We start from the raw sequence: 23397 nt of genomic DNA on the forward strand, positions 1-23397 counted from the left end.
CTTCAGCTCTGCTAATGTAATTGCTGCCTTGCTCTCTCAGGGTTAATCATGGAATCATAGAATTGTAGTGTCAGACATCGTAGGACAGTGCCAAAAAGAGACTTATGAATGAGTTGTGCATCTTTCCACAATAATGGGTAGCATCTGAAGTGGCAGATTTCCCTTCATTCCCCTCTGAGACACAAGAGCTAAAAGTGCATCTGCGATTGAAATTCTTCCCGCAGAGGAGATGTTTGTGTCACGCCTTCAGTTGTCTCCTGAAACTAATGTTTCCAAGTAATGGAATGTTTGTATATTGACAAAGAGCAGCGAGTGAATATCTCCGGAGGAAATGAAGGGTAAAACCTCAGCAATAAACTCTGCTCCAGAAAATGATAATAGTGTAATAGCAAAATTAAGATAGCTGAACTAAGCACTTTTCTATATTTCCCCCCCTGATATTTCAGGAGTGTCTCCATCTCAGGACGTCATCCAAGGATGTGAACTGCTGATCTGCTCCCAGCATCGGATGCATTTACCTTAATGACAGTCTGCCATCACTGAAAATACTCCACAAGCAAAAGTAACACATGGAAAAGTTAATCCCAATGGATTCTTTGTGTGAAAGGCTTCTTGAGGACTTCTGTTGAGAAGCAACCACCACCCTACTGTCCTCCTTTTCTACCTACTGCATGGTCCTATCTTCTGATTCATTGGGCACTGATGGTAGCCTTCAGAAGGGGCAGTTTCAAATCGTCCACCTTCACCTCTAGCCAGAGAAGAACCTGGGTCTTGGATTGCAACAACACCTTCCGGAAAAATGGTATACGAGGACAAGCATCTAGTCTCCGGCCACTGTTTCTTCCTACTCGCAGCCAAATTCTGTTGGATGCTCCCGATGATGCGAGGAACTCATGGCCAGGAATATGCCCACTCCATCCGACTCGATGGAGATGTCATTTTGGGGGGACTCTTCCCTGTCCACGCAAAGGGGGAAAGAGGAGTACCTTGTGGGGAGCTCAAGAAGGAAAAGGGAATCCACCGGCTCGAGGCAATGCTATATGCAATCGATCAGATCAACAAGGACCCTGACCTCCTTGCCAATGTCACTTTAGGTGTCCGGATACTCGACACTTGCTCCAGGGACACCTACGCTTTGGAGCAGTCTTTAACATTTGTGCAAGCCTTGATAGAGAAAGACGGGTCCGACGTGAAGTGTGCTAATGGGGACCCGCCTATTTTCACGAAGCCAGACAAGATAACTGGGGTTATAGGTGCTGCTGCAAGTTCAGTGTCCATTATGGTGGCTAACATTTTAAGACTTTTTAAGGTAGGTGTGCTTTTAACTCTTCATCTAACGTGCGGAATGTAATGTAATGAACACAATGAAATGTAATGAATGCAAGTAAGAAGCAATCCAGCTGTGGTTTGGGGTATCTCAGCAAGAACATTTCCCCAATATAATACAAACCATAGTTCAAATATTAGGGGAAATTAATTTGTACCCCCCTATTCATATATGTGGTATGTGTTGGAAAATATTTCATATCTTTTGTGTGTGTGTGTGTGTGTGTGTGTAAAAAGGAAAGGTCTAATGGGGAAAAATGAAGATTGTTGTAGACTGTATATTATTATCAAGAAGTGGCATATAGAAATGTACATAGTACTTCACAGGACATGCTAAGGTCCCTGCCTTGAGAATCTTACAGTCAAATATCTTCTCCCTTTGGGGAGATGATGGAGAAGAGTGATGGGAGTTGAATGACAGTGCAGGCTTGTAGACTTGGGTTGGGGATGAATAGACTTCACTACGTTTATTACTATTACCAAAGTTAAAATAAGGTAAAAAGGTAAAGGTAAAGGTAAAAAGGTAAAGGCGACTATGGGGTTGCAGCGCTCATCTTTTTCAGGCCAAGGGAGCCGGCGTTTGTCCACAGACAGCTTTCCGGGTCATGTGGCCAGCATGACTAAACCGCTTCTGGTGCAACGGGACACCATGACAGAAGCCAGAGCGCACGGAAACGGCTTTTACCTTCCCCTATTTATCTACTTGCACTGGTGTGCTTTCAAACTGCTAGGTTGGCAGGAGCTGGGACAGAGCAACGGGAGCTCACTCCATCGCAGGGAATCAAACTGCCGGCCTTCCGATCAACAAGCCCAAGAGGCTCTGTAGTTTAAGATCGCATTACAAGTCATATGTGGAGTTTTTGCTTAGACATGAGTGTGTGAATATGTTGTCATATTATTTCGAAACCTTTGAAGAAGACATCCATTCAAACAACTTTAAGAGTGGCCTAGATGAGATAATAACAAAATACAACAACATGGGGTAAGAAATAAAATCCTGTTACAGACTGATAAATCTAAATAGCTTTGGCATAAAAAAAATTGGCATTCCCTTGACTAAATAAATAAAACAGAGATGGTGCCAGGGAAAGCTTCCTGGGGAGGGAGTTCCAAACCAAAGATGGGATGTCAAAACTGAAACAGCTCTCTCTCTGGTCACCACCCACCTTGTTCCTGATGGCATGCAGATTTGCAGACAGGCCTAAGAGGATTACCTGATTATTCAGACCGATTTGTGTGGGAGGAAAAGCAATCATTTAGACCCCTAGCTATTTTTGCTTTAAAGCAGGGGTGGGGAACCTTAGGTTCGGGGGGCCAAATGTGGCCATTTGCACTTCTCTGTCTGGCCTTTAGGACTCTCCCCAGAGCACGGTGGTGCTGTGGGTTAAACCACAGAGCCTAGGGCTTGCCGATCAGAAGATCAGAAGGCGCTTCGAATCCTCGCGACAGGGTGAGCTCCCGTTGTTCGGTCCCAGCTCCTGGCACCCTAGCAGTTCAAAAGCATGTCAAAGTGCAAGTAGATAATTAGGTACCACTCTGGCGGGAAGGTAAACAGTGTTTCCGTGTGCTGTTCTGGTTCGCCAGAAGCGGCTTAGTCATGCTGGCCACATGACCTGGAAGCTGTACACTGACTCCCTCGGCCAATGAAGCAAGATGAGTGCTGCAACCCCAGAGTTGGTCACGACTGGACCTAATGGTCAGGGGTCCCTTTACCTTTACCTTTACCAGAGCACACACCTTCCTCAGCCTGGCTAGAGTGTGTCTTGAACTCTTGTTTGTCTGGATGGGGGATAGAGAGGTTCACATGAATGTGTGAATATAGAAACCAGTCTATATACAAAGATAAAAGTTACATTCATCTCTCTAGCCATTTTTACCTCTGTCTCTGCACTCCACTGTTATGTGGCCCCTGGAAGGTGGTCCAGAAGAGAATTTGGCCCTCGGTCTGGAAAAAAAGAGTTTCTTATTCCTCACTTAAAGGTTAAGGACAGTCCTCTGAATTGTGCTTGGATTGGAGGATCCAGAATGGGATCATTGCGCAGAACAGAAGCCATTGTGTGCTTAACAATTGCTAGCACAGACTTTTGTGTTGCAGAACTTTGGTTATGTACTTGTGAACTTAATGGATCATTTAATTGAGGTAGATGCAACTATCGATACTTAAGTGTATTCACTGTTGTGGCTCAGGCTATTTCTGTATTTAATTGTACATTCTTCTAGACTACCTCTGTCTGACAACACAATTACAGGACAATCAGATGCAAGTCTTACACACAAATCTGCTTGTAAGAGGACCAGGGAGGATCGTTTAAATGGGCAAATATGCCTCGAATGCTGGAAATATCGATCTGTATGTCTAACCAAATTAAATATAATGAAGTGTCATTACTTCTCTGAGAAATTTAGCCTCTTCCTTAATTTCCGCAAGGTTATAATTTTTCCCAGACGAGTCCCAGCAGATTGCTTCAGAACAACAATTGTGTTGACGTGTAATTGATTACCTTCATCATATACTTTATTATGTCCTAGAGCACAAACAGTGGAAAGGTAAACCTGCCACTTCTAGACTCATCAAGCACAGTGGACAGATGACAGAGTCCTAATCAATAAACTCAGTTGGAACTGATTAGGCAGCTAGCATTTAATTTTAAATCCTGCAGGATGGTAAATAGATAATGGTGCATTAGATGGTTTTAGTACATACCATGGATACTGTCTGTTATAGATACTTATCTGGAGTGACACTTATTATCCCGGTTCTCTTCTCATCTTCTGTTGGGAATGATCATGCTTATAACAAGTGCCACACACAAACACAGATGTGTGAACCGCTTCCATTTGCAAAGCACTGTATCTGAGCCGAGTGTTGTGAAAGTTCTATCCTTTTCATTCACACATGAAAATGTCGGACAACCAGAGTTAGCATTTGGCTAGCAGTGATCAGAGGTGCCAGCAGTTCAGCCACAAGATTCAAACAAGAGATGGGGGAGAGTGTTGGGTGCTTCCTTGAGTTGCCAAGGTTCCTTAAGCTCTCCTTTTGGAGGATGGTGCAGTTGTCTCATGGAGCCTCCACATTGGCGGTCAACATGGCTCTAAGCATTTAGGGATGGTCAAGCTATAGAGAGGGACCCAGGTGGCGCTGTGGTTAAACCACTGAGCCTAGGGCTTGCTGATCAGAAGGTCGGTGGTTCGAATCCCTGTGACGGGGTGAGCTCCCGTTGCTTGGTCCTAGCTCCTGCCAACCTAGCAGTTCGAAAGCACCTCAAAATGCAAGTAGATAAATAGGAACCGCTACAGCGGGAAGGTAAACGGCGTTTCCATGCGCTGCTCTGGTTTGCCAGAAGCGGCTTAGTCATGCTGGCCCCATGACCTGGAAGCTATACGCCGGCTTCCTCGGCCAATAATGCGAGATGAGCGCGCAACCCCAGAGTCGGTCACGACTGGACCTAATGGTCAGGGGTCCCTTTACCTTTAAGCTATAGAGGGCAAAGGAAGGACTTTGACTCTCCATTGGCAACTGTCTAGGTTGCCCAAAGGAATATTTACTACATGGAGACTAGAGATGGACAAATCTGTCAGTTTCATTTTCTCATTTTTCCACACATTTTCTCCGCATTTCCACATCATTTTTGCAATTTTTGTAAGTCATAAAAATTCACCAAATTTCTTCTAAAATACACGTCTTGTACTTTGGCCCAGTGCATGTTTTTGCAAAGCAGGTTCCCTTAATTTACTGCATTGTTCTGCGCTGTCTTCACTAACACGTGCATCTTTATGCATACATTACCCAGTACTCTATGCATATTTTGTACACATCACTTGACTGGAGAACTTCATTGAAAAATTTGAAGGTCTGCTGCGTTTTTGGTTCGCCTCCTGTTTCAGGACGTGAAAATTCGGTAAATGTGCCTTTAAATGCAGACTATATCTAACACCCCTAACTGAGACACATGGTTTTGAAAGAGATGCTTCCCACCCCCCAGCCATTCCTCATGGCATTCCTTGGAGATGCAGTAACACATCTGGTGTGAATTCACTTGCCTGCAATTTTCCAGCTGTTGCCAGACATGATGAGTGAAAAGGATCAGATCAGCGAAAGCTTATAAGAAATATTGTTCATATTTGTCTCTTGCCATTGCCCACAGAGTTCTGGAAAGTGGTTTTAGAATCATAGAATTGGGAGGGACCTGAATAACGCCACCTGCTTAATGCAGGGAATCCAGAATGAGAGCACACCTAACTCGCCTCTGCTTATAGACCTCTAGCAAGAGAGAACCCATCACACCTTTAGGGCATTGGTTGTCATTGCTGAGCTGCTCTTAAAATCAAGCCATTTTTCCAAATGCTCTCTAGCTAAATCTTATAACTTAAACCCTCTTGGGCAATAGAGAATACAGCAATCCTATGAAGTAGATTGAGATGAAGGAAGTGCGACTTTCCTGGCTCGACCAGCAAACAGCATAGCTTAGTAAGGATGTGAGACACATTTCTCTCCCCTCCCAAATCCTTATGTTATAGAGTTTTTAGAATCATGGAAATCATTTTAATATTTAAATGGCTGGGAGTGTAGCATAGAATAAAAGCATCTAAGCACGCTCAAAACACTACTTTCTTTATAGCATTGGTTGTGAGCATTGGCTCGGAGGTTTGCAGGGAATTACTATTTCATACCTTAAAAATGCTGCTATAGAAATGAATGTTTGAAAATTATCTCCCTAGGTGGTAGTTTAACACACACACCCCTTAAATCTGAGTCACTAGTCTTGATTACATTCCTGTCTTTGCAGGTAACTATCATACTGCCTTCTGTACGCATCTCTTTTTTAATTGCCTGCTCCTTTTTCCTCAAGTCTTTTCTACCCTGGTTAAATAATACATAAATCAGAAGTAGCGATAGACATCTTGATCACTTAATGCAGGATCACCTAGATTACAGCTCTCCCTCATTTTTACTATTGGAGACTGATTTTAGAGACTAATCCCTGTAGAACATGCATTAGCAGCACATTGAGAACAGCAAGAAGGAGAGAAGCCTATGAATTGTCTCCGATAGAAGCAATTTGTCTTCTGAAAGCATGACAGCTACTTCCTGATTTCCATTATGCAATGAGATTGCAAATAACATTCCACTGCAGTCTTAATCAATACAGAGTCACATGGTGCCCCCCTCTGGGGAAAGCTCCTACTTACCCATTTAATTGATGTAACACAGTTGCTGGCAAAAGGAGGCGACATCTCTTTCAGGTTTTAATTATAGATCATGCAAAATAACTTTAATGAGAGTGGGGTGGGGGAGAACCCAGAACATGATATTTGAAGGGACTTGTATTTTAGGGCTTTTATAGGTGTTTGAGAGCTAATCCCTGAGAAGTACACAGTTTTTTTTTTGAATGGAGGAAATCAACGTTCTGTTCTTCACAATATTGTCATTGGCAAATCTTATCACATGAGTTCCAGCTGAAGCCCAGACTCTCTGAAATACCTGGGAATACCTGGGACAGTTTACTATCTCAGCCTCCTCTTCCTCAAGAACCACCTCATCCCTCACACTCTCCCAAAGCCATTTCCCAACATACTGTCACACTCTGCTGTGGCCAAGAATAATTCTGGCTATTGGCATACCAATAGGAGCAAGATTGATAACCAGATTCAATTGTTGCAGAAGTGTGTGAAGAAATTAGTAAAAAGAGAGCTTAGCATCACATCCAAACCCAATATCGTGTTTATTTATCCCTTACAAGCCACAATCCCTAGCCAAACACAATGCATAGCTTGGTGTTAACTTACAGTCAGGGCCAGCCCAATGCATTTTGGCACCTGAGGCAAACCACAAAATGGCGAACCCCTACCAGGGAAGAAGGGATGAGTGATGAACTATAACAGGCTTCCTCAACCTCGGCCCTCCAGATGTTTTGAGACAACAATTCCCATCATCCTTGACCACTGGTCCTGCTAGCTAGGGATCATGGGAGTTGTAGGACAAAAACATCTGGAGGGCCGAGGTTGAGGAAGTCTCATATGAAGAACAAAAGGGGAATAAACAGACCCTCCAAGTGTCCTTATTTTCCAGGGACAGTCCTGGATTTACAGAAGCCATCGTGGTTTCCGATTTGATCCCAGAATGTCCTTATTTTCCCCAGAGAAATGTTGGAAGACACCTGAAGGCAGTCCTGTATAGGGAAGGTTTTTTTAAAAAAAATGTTTCATGCTTTATTATGTTTTTATATATGTTGGAAGCCACCCAGAGTGTGGATGCAAGCAATGGCTAGCCCAGTGTTTCCCAACCTTGTGCCTCCAGATGTTTTGGGACTACAACTCCCATCATCCCTAGCTAGCAAGATCAGTGGTCAGGAATGATGGGAATTGTAGTCCGAAAACAGCTGGAGGCACAAGGTTGGGAAACACTGGGCTAGGGTCATACAGGCCCGGCTCTAGGGATAGTCTCTGTGGCGCAGGGCGCCAGGGCGGCAGGTGGGTGCTGCGCGGCAAACTGCTAGGTTGGCAGGAGCAGGGCGGGGGCGCTGGAGCGATCTCCACGCCACGGCGCCAGGGCGCCCGACCTGCTTGAGACGGCCCTGGGGTCATAAGAAAGTAAGGAGAGCCCTGCTGGTTTAGGCTAATGGCCCATCTAGTCTAACATCTTGTTCCCCCAGTGCAACCGGTTCTTGTGAAAATCCTGTAAGCAGGACCTGAACGCAATAGCACTCTCCTCACTTGTGATTTCCAGCAACTGGGTCTGTGGGGAAATGGTGTCTTTAAGATGTTTAATGATTCTGCATGCCTGCCAATTTTCTGCTGAAAAACCACCTCTGACCACCTTTCCCAAGACTTCAGATACATATTCCCTCCTCTCTACCCAACCATGGGGAGGATGAGCAGCTGAAAGCAGGAAGGGTTTTTTTTTTGCGGGGGGTGGGGAGGAACAGAGACAAATTAAACCTGCCTACTGCTGCCGCCGTGCGCTACTCTGGTTTGCCAGAAGCAGTTTAGTCATGCTGGCCACATGACCCAGAAGCTGTACGCCGGCTCCCTTGGCCAATAAAGCAAGATGAGTGCCGCAACCCCAGAGTCGTCCGCAACTGGACCTAATGGTCAGACGCAGGGCTGGTGAATCCATTTACGCGGACTAGGCCATTGCCTAGGGCACGAAAATGGAGGGGGCGCTGCCGAGCCTGCCCCGCAAAACCCCCGCGCCAGTAGTGGTGGCAAGCGCCTGCAGCCAAAGCCTTCAGCTATGGGCGCTGCCGCCGCCGCCTGCCCGCCCGCCCGCTCGCCGAGGAGCCCCCAGTGTCCCCTCCACAGGCAGGAGGAGCGGGAGCCAAAAGGAGAGCTCAGCGCCCTCCCACCCACGGAGGGGACGCTGTGAGCTCCTCAGCGGCTACAGTGAGCAAGCAGCGGCAGCGCCCGCAACTGAAGCCTTCAGCTATGGGCGCTGCTGCCGCCGCCGCCGCTCACTCGCTGCAGCCGCCGCCGCTGAGGAGCTCAAAGCGTCCCCTCCACAGGCAGGAGGGCACCGAGCTCCCCCTTGGCCCACGCACCTCCCGCCAATGGAGGGGATGCAGGGGCATCAGCGGTGTGTGTGCGCGCGTCATGATGCATGCGTCATGATGCATGCGCCTGGGGGGCGCCAGAAGGTGTTTTTGTCTAGGGCGCAAAAAGCCCTAGCACCGCTCCTGGTCAGGCGTCCCTTTACCTTTACTACTGCTTTCCCACTCCAAATCACTCTTTTCTGAAGCTGCTTTTTCTCACTTCTGCAAGAAGTGGCTGTTTGCATAACACCTGTTCACATATAGTCATTCTGTAATCCTGCTCTTACGTCTACGTTTTTATTGCTTGCTGTGTATTGCGCAGACCTTATCCACAGCTACTCATGGAACAACCTTTTAGGGGTTGAGCCTAGGGCTTGCTGATTGGAAGGTCGGTGGTTTGAATCCCCGTGATGGGGTGAGCTCTTGTTGCTCGGTCCCAGCTCCTGCCAACCTAGCAGTTTGAAAGCACATCAAAGTGCAAGTAGATAAATAGGTACTTCTCCGGTAAATGGTGTTTCCGTGCACTGCTCTGGTTTTGCCAGAAGCATGGCTTAGTCATGCTGGCCACATGACCTGGAAAAACTGTCTGTGGACAAATGTCAGCTCCCTCGGCCGTTAAAGTGAGATGAGCGCCGCAACCTCAGAGTCATTTGCGACTGGACTTAACTGCCAGGGGTCCTTTACCTTTACCTAATAACAAGGTGAAAACCTGGCATCCCTCACTCTTGATTCCTAAGACTTTCCCTGCATCTCTTGATCACACAAGTAATGCATGCTTTGCCTCTCTTTGTGAGTGTTTTTGGGAGTGTTTGTGTTGATTTATTGCATCCTGATGTAAGCTGCCTTGAGGATCACTTGATTCAAAAGTAGGTATAAGTAAATTAATGCATTGCTCCAATTGCATCATTGAGATGGGCAAAAATGTATGGGCTTCTTTGATCTTTCTCAAGTTTTCCTGAAGGCTTAGAGATACACCAATCTCACAGCTAGGCAAGAACTGTACTGTACTATCTTTGTTAAACAAGAACATAACAGCAACAGGGAACTCCCTACTCCACCCAGTAATGATTAAATCCTGTGATTAATCTATATACACAATGGAGCTTCATGGGGAACGGAGCTGCACTCTGGTTTCTTCTGAAGACGCCTTTCTTATCAGTCAGTCCTCCTACTATCCACATGAAAGAGATTGTAATCATTCCAATTAGTGCCGGGAATTGTTCATTTTGCCTCTTTCTTGTACATCCACATTGCACCTAGTATAAATTTGTCTCCAAACAGTGTGTTTACAGGATCTTGGGGAGACGGATGCTGTTGCAAAGGCTGCTAATTTAGACTTGCTAACTTGATGGCAACTCTTTGGCATCAGTAAGGAACGTCATGGCTTTTGAATCCCATTCCGTCCAATCTAGCCTGCCATTATTTTAATCAGCTGATGTGTACATTTAATTCCTCATTCAAGCTAAATGAGAGAGATGTTGCAGATATTTATTTATTTTTGTTAGGAAATGAATGCTCCATCTTGCAAAAATAGGTTTTCACCTGATACCTAAAAGATAATAAAGAAGGCACCAGGTGAAAGGTAGTTCATTGTTGGGGTGACACCACAGAGAAGGTACTGTTCTCACAAGACACCCCATGTAACCACCCAAAATGGGGACACCGAGAGCTTGGTCTGAGATGATCTTAATGTATGGTGCATGTTGATAATTCAAAATCCTTTTTGTAATCATTGAGAAAGTGTCAAGTGGCATGTCAGAGCATCTGTACAAACTGAAGTCCAGGCTGAACTGCTCAGCAATAAAGCTTCCTCTTGGTCACAACAGAATCCTGTGTATTGAGCCAAAGATGTATATCGAGCTAAATATCTCCACCCACATTACGATGTTCATTGGCCCTATTTTGAACTGAAGGCATGCTTCTTTTGATGTGAAAATGGATATGCAAGTTTTACATTGCATGTACTGGAAGCGGTATTTGGGTATTCGCGTGCTGCTGATTTTGGTATATTGCAACTGACTTTTTCTTTTTAGCAAGTAGGAACATTTGTTTTTACTTGGTTTCTTTTGTTCTTAGTGTGAGAGAGAATACTGGCTGACACCAGTCACTTCAGTGCTCGTTATTTTGGCAATGCCACATTTAAATATCACAAACAATAATCCAATCAGTGGTCTATCAGAGGTGCAGTTGTCCAAAGCTAATGGAAAGTTATCATTCTAAAGTTCTTCTGAAACCAGTGCAATAAGTTGCTTGTGATTACTTTCAACCCATGAACTTCCATGGGCCTTGACAGTGCTATTTTTCTAGAAAAAGGGGTGCTGCCGGAACTCACCATGAATGCCTTCCTTGTTCTCTTATAATGGCAATGGTGCCCACTTGAGAGGAGCTGGAACTGAGTTCCAACGAGTTGTGGCTGAGAAAAAGCCCTGGGCCTTGGATGCAATAGCTAACTCATTCCTGTGCATGAATACTCAGAAATACGTCTAGTCAGTTCCCTGTGACTTACTGCAAACAAGATACGACTAGTTTTGCAGACTAATGTTCTTTCTTTGGAGATGTGAGCACACAGCGAAGGGTTCAGGAAGCTCAATCCAACTCCCAGTGCCAAAACACTGCGGTAAATATTTTACCGCACTTGGAAGAGATAATTGATTTTCAAATTCCATGTGCATTGCTTGGATTGATTAGCATCAACATTAATTTGTGTTCATTTTCTTGAGCTGAAGGAGTGTCAACTTAACAGTGCATTAATTTGGGGTTTTGTAGACTTTTACACCCGAGGTGTCATGAACATGATTCACCCTTTCTGGTGTCTGCTAGGTGTCGGAGGGTGTTTCTGTGCTATGAGTGGGAGTGAAAAAACACATACCGGATTCTCAGGTTCAGAATCTGATTACAGCCACAGGTGAGATATGCAGAGATAGGCTAATGCTTCCTATAGTCTTCTTTTTGAGTTTGGTTTGAGCCTCTACAACAGGTCTGGGGAAACTTTGGTCCTCCAGATCTGGTCGAACTACTACTCCCATCATCCCTGGCCATTGGCCATGCTTGTTGGGGCTAATGGGAATTATTAGTATCGCAACACCTGGAGGGCCAATGGTTCCCCACACTTGTTGTACAACCTTAGCACCATATATTAATTGCACATAACATGCACAACTGTAACACACAACCTGCTCTGTAGTCACAACGTGAGTGCTAGTTTGTCTTGCCCCAGTTGCTCCTTTTTTTGTAGAGGTCCGTGGTGATATGATTCTGCTCAGCTCATGGCAGTATTGATGGAGCTTGAACGAACAGGCGGATGCAACTGATGCTTGATAACTTACCATAATGATGTGAACAGATTTTATTGTGCACTTAAACATAGGGGAAAGTTAAACATCCAGATGCGTCCCAAACTGTTATAGTGTGAAATTGTGTGAAAAATTGAAAGGATGCATGAAATTGGAAACCACACAACTTATCTTCAACTCCAGAATTAACTCTCATGGGTATCTAGTGTCATAACTGATCCTGAAGTGTTATATATTATACAGTGGTGCCTCGCAAGATGAATTTAATTCGTTCTGCGAGTCAATTCATTTTGTGAAAAATCCGTCTTGCAAATCGCGGTTTCCCATAGGAATGCATTGACATTTCTTTTTCTTTTTGCCCATAGGAATGCATTAATTAAATTTCAATGCATTCCTATGGGAAACCGCGATTCGCAAGATGAATTTTTCGCAAAACGAATTCGTCTTGCGAGTCACCATCAGATTGCAAGATGCATTCATCTTGTGAAAAATTCATCTTGCAGGGCATTCGTCTTGCGAGGTACCACTGTAGTATACTTCTTTCCCGTGAACCAGTGTATCCCATTCTTCTTAGTGGTTTTATTTTGCTTTAATTTGAAGGTTTCACTAGGAAGAGATGGAGCCAGTTAAAATCCTGCTTGAAGTGAACGTTCAAAACAACGGGACACAATGACCTCAAACTCTCATTTCATATGTCTTGTATTTTTTAAATTTAAAAAGATCAAGTTTGTAGTCCTTAGCAGCTGCAGAGCTATTCTTCAAACTTTGTGGGCAAGGCCTGCAACAATTTCAGAAACTAGAAGGATGCCTGAATATAATTTCCTATGGTTAGGGGCAGGACTTGGGCTTATCATAGCTCCTTGCTCCTCTGCAATACTAGCAAAACCAGAATATGTTATGCAAAATAGCTTATGCAAAATACGAGGGACTCTGGAAATGCACTCAGTTTGTAATGCAGGTCACAGAACTCAGCTTCCTTCGGCACAGAATTGTTATTGATTTGGTGCTGATTTTTTTTTTTTAGTGCAGAATAAACTCTGCCCTGTATAAGGAGATGCACAAATGGAGAGGAGAAACTTGATTTCCTCTGGCTGAGGCCCAGTTTATGCATTAGCTATGTGGCATGCTTGCTGCAGCAAAACTTCTCCTTGGCATTTGGTTTTCTGTACATAGGAATTTGTCTTCTGTTGTGTGAGAAAGAGTGTGCAGTAACAGGAACTCAGACCCACAATTTGAAGTGCCATAGGCCAGCCATGGAGTTTCCCACCACATCTGCTCTTTGTGTGGATCAGACTGTGTGAACCAGGGAACACTTGTTAGGCACAATGGGGAATTTCATGTATGTACATGGATAGTTTATTTGAAGGCTATCAACTGCATTGGTTATTTTGCATGTGCCCCATTTTTCCAGGGACAGTCCTGGATTTACAGAAGCCGTCCTGATTTTTGATTTGGTCCTGGAATGTCCTGCTTTTCCTTAGTACATCCCTATTTTCATTGAAGAAATGTTGGAGGGTATGGAATTATGTGTCCCCCCCAAGCCAAGGAGATAAGTAACTACACAACCTTTAGAAGACATCTCAAGACAGGCCTGTATAGGGAAGCTTTTTAAATGAGTCGGAAGTTGCCCATCTTATTATAGAACAGGACGCCCCTATACACCCCTATTTTCATCGGCAAAATGTTGGCGGGTGTGCACACACCCGCCAATCAGCAGACATCACTGGATGAGTAAAAGTTACAGCATTTGGGGCTTTTTAGCTTAGTTTAGGGGAAAATTGAGTAAGGGTGTATTGATAGAGGTGTATGGAATTACGCACAGTGTGAAAAAAGTGAATAGGCATAATTTGTTCTCCCTCTCTCTTAAAGCTAGAACCCAGAGTCGTCCAATAAAGCAGAATGTTAGAAGATCTGGGCAGACAAAATATCAGCACAGAGCTATAGAATTATTTACCACAGAGTGTATCCATCTTTCTTTTAAAAGCCCATGAACCTATTCGTCTGCATTTTGGCGGGCTTAATCTACTCTAGAGGAGCTCCTGTGCCTGTAAATTTTACCAACTTTGGCCCAAAGTGGAAGAGGTTATTAGCAATTTTAGATCCCTCCATGATAGGAAATGGAGAATGCAGAATTTCATAGTATACGAAGCAGCTGGGAACCCTGTGGCAGATTAAAGCAGAGCGAGCACAGAGTGATTTGGGAACATATCATAATATTTCTTAAATGAAACCCCACCATGCAATACTGCTGTAGTCAGGACCTGTTTGCAAGTTGATCATAGGCATCTGGTTGGCTGCTAAGAGAATAGGATATAGGACCAGATGGACGTTTGGTTTAATTTGGCAGGGTTTTTCTTAATTTTTTATGACTTTAATGACGCTTCCCCTCCCCGCCCGGCCCTGCTGGGAAATGTATGTCTGGTTCCCCCTTCTAATTCTTGGAATAACCAGGGTAGCTTCCTGGCCTGGTTAATGGGCCAATATGGGAACAAAGCAAGTAATTCTCAATGGGCTGGCAGTTAGAAAGACAAAAAGCCAGAGACTCATAACCCTGGGCAGTTTCAGACTGGGAAGCAAGGCCCTCTTGGGGGTGTTAATGCGTTGAACCCCCCTCCATCGTAGGCTCAGGTTGCATATATGCACATATCATAGAAAACACAGCAGTCTATTGCACTGCACAGAGATTGGGTTGGCATGTAGCAGTATTGTGGACTTTGGGTGTTACTGGTGCTCACCTCCCAACCGTTAAATGTCCCATAGTCTCCAGTTCTGCACATTACACAGCCAACCACCAATAGCACCTCTGTTGGGTGTTACAGTTTAAGATGGAAATGCTCTGCATTACCATTTCATCTAAGTGTAATGTTCGTCTGAAGTAAACTTCTCTTTGCTGGTGCTGCAGAGAGCCACAGATGCCATACCAGGTCCCTGGCAAGCGCATTGTAACTGAAATAGCTTCTCCCCCCTCGTTGCCTTATGTGCATTCCCCACCCCCCTCCTCCTAGCCCAGCATGGCACAGTAGAAGCAAAGCAGATTTCTCTCTCTCCCCACCTCCACTGCAGAAGAGGAGCCATCAGTCAGCTGGACAAAGGTGGCAGGCAACAAAAAGTGTGGCTCTTGCTTTCAGGTCCCGGAGGGTGCCCAGTGTTATTTACCTCTTTAGCAAAGATTATGATAGCAACAGGACATGCAGCGCCTGGGGAAGTTGTCTCACGTACACGAGCATCATTTGAGCCACGAGCTTTACTCTCCTAATGACAACAAGTGCTGGTTTTGCAACACAGGCGACTCTTATTTATGCAGGGGTTCCGTTCCGGGGATAGCACATGGAAGCCAAAATTGCGTTTAGACAAAACACATTGAGGTCAATGGTGGGTGGGATCGCCAAAGTCTTCTCCCTCGGTGCCTGCCCCCTTCCCACCCACTTTTTCATTAAAAAACTCCCCCCCACCCCCCTGAGTGGGTAAAGCTGAATGCGCAAAAGTTAAATGTGCGCAAGTTGAAAGTTACCTGTAATGATAATTAACGTCAGGCCTGCACACTCCTCCTCCTCCTCCTCCTCCTCCTCCTCCTCCTCCTCGTCTTCTTGGTGCCTTCATGCACCAACTTATGGTTCTTTAGTCCTGGTCAGCCTAAGAATTTATTATTTGAAATGGGAAACTCTGGTTTAGAGAGGGTTGCCAGGACACCCCAAAAGTTATCAAGCTTTTTAGGGAACCCCTCCCCCTCCCAAAAAAACCCAACAATTTTTTGATTGCCTTGCCTAAGATCGTGGATGCCTTTGAAATCCTGTTTCAGCCCTAGTTTAGGAAAACTTTCTAACAGTTAGGGCTGTTTCAAAGTGTGTCGGGAGGTTGTGGACTCTCCTTCCTTGGAGGTTTTAAGACAGAGGTTGGATGGTATACCTTAAACCGCACTTTGTTCCTCAGAGTTTCTGATTTTGAATGTAAAATGGAACTCCAGAGTAATTCCAGAGTAATTCCCAAGTTACTGGACAAAAGAAGGGAGTGTGTTGTTCTGATGCTTGTTCTTGAAATCCAGGATCGTTGGTCTGTACCCTGAAATGAACTGTTTGGTTGACTTGAGCAGGGATAGCCAAAAGGGTGCTGCTCTCCAGATTTTGTAGGACTAGAACTCACACCATTTTGTCCATTGGCCATGCCGGCTTGGAGTGATGGGAACTGGAGCCCAGCCACATCTGAGAGGGACCACCTTGGTAACACTGCGCATACCCTGCTTTTGACACAGAAAGAGATGGATGCTCACTCCTGCTCTCCATCATTCATTCCAGAACGAACACTGCTAGGTTCATAAGCTGTCCTGACAGTGAAGCCCTGGTTTGTTTGTTTTGTTTTGTTTTTAACTTCTCCTCCAACCAGGAAATTCACATAGTCTGGCAGCACATCAATTATTTTGCTCCCCCCCCCAATCCAGGAAATAAGATCCTTGCCAGGTGTGCAATATGCATTAGGCTCCCAGGCCATACAAAAAGGAAATATCTGCCATGAAACCATGTGGCCATGGACTATAGGCCACTTCCTCTCCATGTACCTGCAGCCCTCATTCAGGAAATGTTTGAGAGTCCTTGGAGTGCCGCAGCATATCTGACCATCAGTTAATTTGATTGAGAAATGTAGGGATTGGGAGTCCTACCTCCTGACTCAAAGAAGACAGACTCTAGAATCCTGACTTGGAGCCAGGAAGCAATGGTTCCTCTCTCCATTTTGGAAAAGTCAGCTGAGTCTGGCAGCAGCAGCAGCATCTGAGATACTGGCTTACAAACGCATAGCAACAGATGAGTCGTTATCTGTGGGAGAAAGGCAAAGAGATAAGGGGCCCATAAAGCTCATGAATGCAGGTGCCTCTGGATTTAGTACAGTCTAATATTGTCCTAGGGCTATGCTGCGCTCCTTCCTACCATACAATAAGTGAAGCACAGAAGGGAGATCCCCCCAAGCTCCTGTCTCTGACAATATGTGTGTGTGTGTGTGTGTGTGTGTGTTCATTTCAGCCCGTCACAGTAAATTTGAAGTCTGATGCTTCTGAGGCTTTCTGCACTGTTAACTGGCACTTGCTCCACAAAATGCAATTGAATTACATTTGTGTATACTCAGTTTGCACCGAGCGGGGAATAAGTGGCCCACGGAGTCCAATTTGTGGGACTATGCAAGCTGGCATTTGACTCCTTGGGCAAAGAAAGATTGAGCTGGGGAGAGAGCAAGAGGACTGCAACGATTACCAGTGCTAGCCTCACCAGGTCTACTCAGAAGTAAGTCCTATGGAATTTAGTGGCACTTACTCTCAGGTCAGTGGCATTAGGATTGCAACCTAACACTATAATTTAATTTATATCTGCACGCTTAGACATTCAGTCCTTATTTGTGCTGAATATTGCATTTGCAGTACACTCTAAAGCATACCCTCCAACATTTCTCTGATAAAAAATAGGGATGTCCTATTCCATAATAATTCCACTTTGGGTTGTTGTTGTTGTTTAGTCGTTTAGTCGTGTCCGACTCTTCGTGACCCCATGGACCATAGCACGCCAGGCACTCCTGTCTTCCACTGCCTCCCGCAGTTTGGTCAAACTCATGTTCGTAGCTTCGAGAACACTGTCCAACCATCTCGTCCTCTGTCGTCCCCTTCTCCTAGTGCCCTCCATCTTTCCCAACATCAGGGTCTTTTCCAGGGAGTCTTCTCTTCTCATGATGTGGCCAAAGTATTGGAGCCTCAGCTTCAGAACCTATCCTTCCAGTGAGCACTCAGGGCTGATTTCCTTCAGAATGGATAGGTTTGATCTTCGTGCAGTCCATGGGACTCTCAAGAGTCTCCTCCAGCACCATAATTCAAAAGCATCAATTCTTCGGCGATCTTTGGGTAGCTTCCAACATATATAAAAACATAATAAAACATTATGTGAGCACCTAGAAAGGAATGCTGTGATCACTGAAAGTCAGCATGGGTTTCTGAAAAATAGGTCATGTCAGACTCATCTGATTTTTTGACAGAGTCACAAGCCTGGTAGATGAAGGGAACGCTGTGGATGTAGCATATCTTGATTTCAGCAAGGCCTTTGACAAGGTGCCCCATGATATTCTTGTAAAGAAGCTAGTAAAATGTGGGCTAGACAATGCTACCATTCAGTGGATTTGTAACTGGCTGACTGACCAAACCCAAAGGGTGCTCATCAATGGCTCCTCTTCATCCTGGAGAGAAGTGACTAGTGGGGTACCACAGGGTTCTGCCTTGGGCCCAGTCTTATTCAACACCTTTATAAACGACTTGGATGATGGGCTTGAGGGCATCCTGATCAAGTTTGCAGATGACACCAAATTGGGAGGGGTGGCTAATACCATAGAGGACAGGATCACACTTCAAAATGACCTTAACAGATTAGAGAACTGGGCCAAAGCAAACAAGATGAATTTTAACAGGGAGAAATGTAAAGTACTACACTTGGGCAAAAAATAATAATGAAAAAATGAAAGGCACAAATACAGGATGGGTGACACCTGGCTTGAGAGCAGTACATGTGAAAAGGATCTAGGAGTCTTGGTAGACCACAAACTTGACATGAGTCAACAGTGTGATGTAGCAGCTAAAAAAGCCAATGCAATTCTGGGCTGCATCAATAGGAGTATAGCATCTAGATCAAGGGAAGTAATAGTACCACTGTATTCTGCTCTGGTCAGACCTCACCTGGAGTACTGTGTCCAGTTCTGGGCAGCACAGTTCAAGAAGGATACTGACAAGCTGGAATGTGTCCAGAGAAGGGCAACCAAAATGGTCAAAGTCCTGGAAATGATGCCTTATGAGGAACGGCTTAGGGAGCTGGGCATGTTTAGCCTGGAGAAGGTTAAGGGGTGATATGATAGCCATGTTCAAATATATTAAAGGATGCCATATAGAGGAGGGAGAAAGGTTGTTTTCTGCTGCTCCAGAGAAGCGGACATGGAGCAATGGATTCAAACTACAAGAAAGAAGATTCCACCTAAACATTAGGAAGAACTTCCTGACAGTAAGAGCTGTTTGGCAGTGGAATTTGCTGCCACGGAGTGTGGTGGAGTCTCCTTCTTTGGAGTCTTTAAGTAGAGGCTTGACAGCCATCTGTCAGGAATGCTTTGATGGTGTTTCCTGCTTGGCAGGGGGTTGGACTGGATGGCCCTTGTGGTCTCTTCCAACTCTATGATTCTATGATTACACATAAAAAAACTTCCCTATACAGGGCTGCCTTCAGATACCTTCTAAAAGTTGTGTAGTGGTACCTCGGTTTACAAACTTAATCCGTTCCGGAAGTCCATTCTTAAACCAAAACCATTCTTAAACCGAGTCGTGTGTTCCCTAATGAGGCCTCTCACCACCAGTGCCCTTCCACCATTTGGATTCCGTTCTTAGACCGAGGTAAAGTTCTCAAACCGGGACACTACTTCCAGTTTTGTGGAGTTCATAAACCAAATCGTTCATAAACAGGACTGTTCTTAAACCGAGGTACCACTGTATAGTTACTTATCTCCTTGGCTCAGGAACATAGCCGCCAACATTTCTCTGAGGAAAATAGGGATGTGCTAAGGAAAAGCAGGACATTCTGGCATCAAATCAGAAACCTGGATGGCTTCTGTAAATCTGGGATTGTCTCTGGAAAATAGGGACACTTGGAGGGTCTGTCTAAAACTGATCTGGTTTAATTGCCACATGTGGCTTGCCCACCCCACCCCACCCCACCACCCAACCATGGTACAGGAATTCACGGGGAAGGTTCTCATCTTTGAAGAGTGGCATCATCACATAACTGCAGTTCACAGTGTTCCTTTGGTCTTGATAGCTAAAACAAGTTTAAAATAGGTCAGCTGCGCAGTGGGAGGGCAGCGCTATGTATAAATGTGGAGTGTGGCCCTGTCAATGAAATTGTGGTAATGTGAACTGCTTCATTTTGGGACTGTGTCTGTAGCACATGATGAGCAGTGATTCTGCACCCATGGCAACCGCCTGGGTTAAAATAGCTCAAGGCACCTGTACTGGACCGGCTGTTCAGAAAGACCTTATCTGTGGCATCACACATTTGATAATTGACAATCAGGATCTGTTTCAAATCATTCTAAAGGCACCTCCTTGGTGTTCAGGCCTGGGACAAGAACTCCAAAGAGGGAATTACGGTGTGCAACATTCCCCTCTGTGATTGGCAGGTAGTATGAAGGCTCTAAATCAATCAGTTTCATGAGAGTCGGTATTTGGATCTTGATTCCTCCTGGTATTCCCTGCTTGCTTTTCTCCTTCCACCTCCTTGAGTGGTGACTTCCAGGACTCAATGATTTTGAGGAATACACTCCCCTAGGTCTAGATTTGGGTATTGTTATGAATTTGTGGGTGTCAGACCACTATAAATTCCTGGATCCAGCAAGTGTTACAATTTAATCAAAGCTTGGGTGTTAAACTGGGTGCCAGACACCTATTCCCTGGACCCAGCAAGTGTTAGAAGCCAATTAGCCCAGGCTAGCTTCCTATGTTCAGGTAATTGCCTGGGTGAAGGGCCATTAGGAGAACAAAAGTAAGGTAATGAGCCATTAAGAAAGCAAAGGAGATGGGGCTCTGTGCCAAATGGTAAATGGATACTAGGGTTCGTGTCTCATTTTGAAAATGAGGCACAGTGGAGACTGTGGTGTGTTTATGATATATGGTATATATATCTGGCTCTTAGTTGGAAGGACACAGCCAGAGTTTATAGGTTAGTAAGCTGTGATGTGAACCAGAAGGAAAACAACAATCTGGAAATCCAAAGAGGCAGAGAGCATGGACTTTGCCTGTAAGAGAAACAAGACCCTTTGGGGGTTTGATGCTTGTGAACCCCTCCATTTTAGGCTCAGATATGTGTAAAGAAACATATAAAAACACCAGCGTTTCTGTTGTGCCGCATTTCTATGAACCCTGAGTAAGCGCCTGGAACCCTTGGAAACTTGCACCATTTTGAGATTGGGGTGGCATGCCAACAGTATTGTACCTTACAGTCCTTACCTGGCCATGACAGGAGGGAACTCAGGATCATAAACATCTAGCCTACTAGACAGCCCTGTAGCCAGCCTTCCTTGTTAGGTGGGCAGTCACATTTCTAGGTGGGGCATTTCAGGGGGTGGGTGTAGTGGTGCACAGTGCCAGCTAATTCTCCCATCCATTCAGTCAGGGAAAGTCTTATGTGAGCAGAGTTTGCTCATTGGGTGGGTGGGTAGAAGAGGCATTTACCCTGCCTTATTCACTGAGTGTTTCAGAGGGTCCTAGTCTTAAATTGCTCCCGTTCTTAAAACAAGCTATCATTTTAAGGAAGGTGATGATCATTGCCTGTCATGTCACACACACACACACGCACACACAACACACACACACTTAAAACTCTGGGGGTGATGGTGGAGCAAAGCACAGCTTTAGGGGGACACTCTACCCATTTGCCCCACTTTTGCTACAGAGCTGCTGCTAGAACATAGAATGAATTGGAAGCGAAACATTTTTCCATCTGTTGAACTGTGTCTGTGTTTTAGCCACGCATTACATTTTTAAAGAAATGTGATGGAGTTGCTTTCTCAAGCAGTACAGCACAGTTCTGCATTTATGGGGGGAGGGGGGGCGTGAGATGACATTTCAGCGCCTTTTCAATATGTATTTAAAGCACTCACGCTGCCTGCTTTTCTAAAAATGTCGCCTCATTTTGGAAGCGTTCCATCTGACCTGGGGAACTTGCCCTGCGACATTCTCTTATCCAACACCCATCCATCAGCAAAAGGCCTTTCAAGGTCAAGTATAATGCTAGGTCTCTATGAGGAGGGATCCCAGCACCAAACTGTGTTGCAAGTCACATTGCTCCTGTTTAAAGAGGATCTGTTTTGTCCAGCAGCTATTCCTCTGAGCTCATGCACAAGCCAGAGCAGGAGAGGGTTAATGCCCCCATGGTCTACAATTACATATCATTTGCTTCTGCTACACTAACTGGTAGTAGTAGTAGTAGTAGTAGTTGTTGTTATTACTATTACTACGCTGCCCATCTGGCTGGGTTTCCCCAGCCACTCTGGGTGGCTTCCAACAAAATATTAAAATACAATAGTCCGTCAAACATTAAAAGCTTTCTGTAAACAGGGCTGCTTTCAGATGTCTTCTAAAAGTCTGGTAGTTGTTTTTCTCTTTGACATCTGGTGGGAGGGCGTTCCACACGGCGGGAGCCACTACCGAGAAGGCCCTCTGCCCGGTTCCCTGGTTTGGATAGCTCAGTGAGCATGAGACTCTTCAGGGTCGAGGGTTCGAGCTCCATGTTGAGCAAAATATTCCTGCATTGCAGGGGCCTGGACTGTCATGGTCCCTTCCAACTCTATGATTCTATGAAATTTAACAATCAGTATCCCCACCCCAAGGGACGCGGGGGGCGCTGTGGGTTAAACCACAGAGCCTAGGGCTTGCCGATCAGAAGGTCAGCAGTTCAAATCTCCGCAACGGGGTAAGCTCCCGTTGCTCGGTCCCAGCTCCTGCCAACCTAGCAGTTCGAAAGCACGTCAAAGTGCAAGTAGATAAATATACCTACCGTATTTATCTACCGAGCAACGGGAGCTACAGCAGGAAGGTAAACGGCGTTTCCGTGTGCTGCTCTGGTTCGCCAGAAGCGGCTTTGTCATGCTGGCTACATGACCTGGAAGCTGTACGCCGGCTCCCTCGGCCAATAATGCGAGATGAGCACCGCAACCCCAGAGTTGGTCACGACTGGACCTAATGGTCCCTTTACCTTTACCTTTACCTATCCCCACCCCACCCCTGCAAAATCACTCATCAGTGTGATTGGGGGATGTGACCAGGAGGGGGCTATATAGAACAGGGGTGGGAAACATTTTTCATTCTGAGGGTTGCACTTCCTTCTGGTGAGGCCAGAGGCAAAACTGGGTAGATAGCCTAATTTAATTTTACCTTTGTAGAATAGGCTAGATTCTACACACACTCTCACACGTGATTCTGTTTTTTTTGGCAACCCAGAAGCATTGTCAGAGTTCACAGACACACTACGGCCAGACAAAAACAGGGTGAGGCCAGGACCAAGAGGGTGTTGGTTGGGAGTGCTCAATGGTTGAGCATTTGGCCCCAGGGGCTGAGGTTCCCCTTGACAGAGGTAGAGAAAGGGACTGAAATAGATTGGTTGCCAGCAGTTCCTAAGGAGTGCCAAAGGATAAAGCTGACAAGGATGAAGCTTGTAAGGGGCAAAAATATACTTCTCCAAGAAACT

The 23397-nt window shown here is 45.3% G+C and overlaps 1 protein-coding gene across 1 annotated transcript in view; it reads left to right on the top strand.

Annotated features, from left to right (window-relative positions):
• The first annotated feature begins 446 nt into the window (after positions 1 to 446).
• Positions 447 to 23397, top strand: part of LOC148684547 (metabotropic glutamate receptor 8-like) — a 110626-nt gene continuing 87675 nt past the window's right edge. The window contains exon 1 of the mRNA XM_088651859.1: positions 447 to 1309. Coding sequence (XP_088507985.1) covers positions 800 to 1309 — 510 coding nt within the window. The 5' untranslated portion in view covers positions 447 to 799. The remainder of the gene's footprint in view (positions 1310 to 23397) is intronic.

Source organism: Zootoca vivipara, chromosome 9, assembly GCF_965207765.1.
Source record: "Zootoca vivipara chromosome 9, rZooViv2.hap1.1, whole genome shotgun sequence".
Classification (NCBI taxonomy): Eukaryota; Metazoa; Chordata; class Lepidosauria; order Squamata; family Lacertidae; genus Zootoca; species Zootoca vivipara.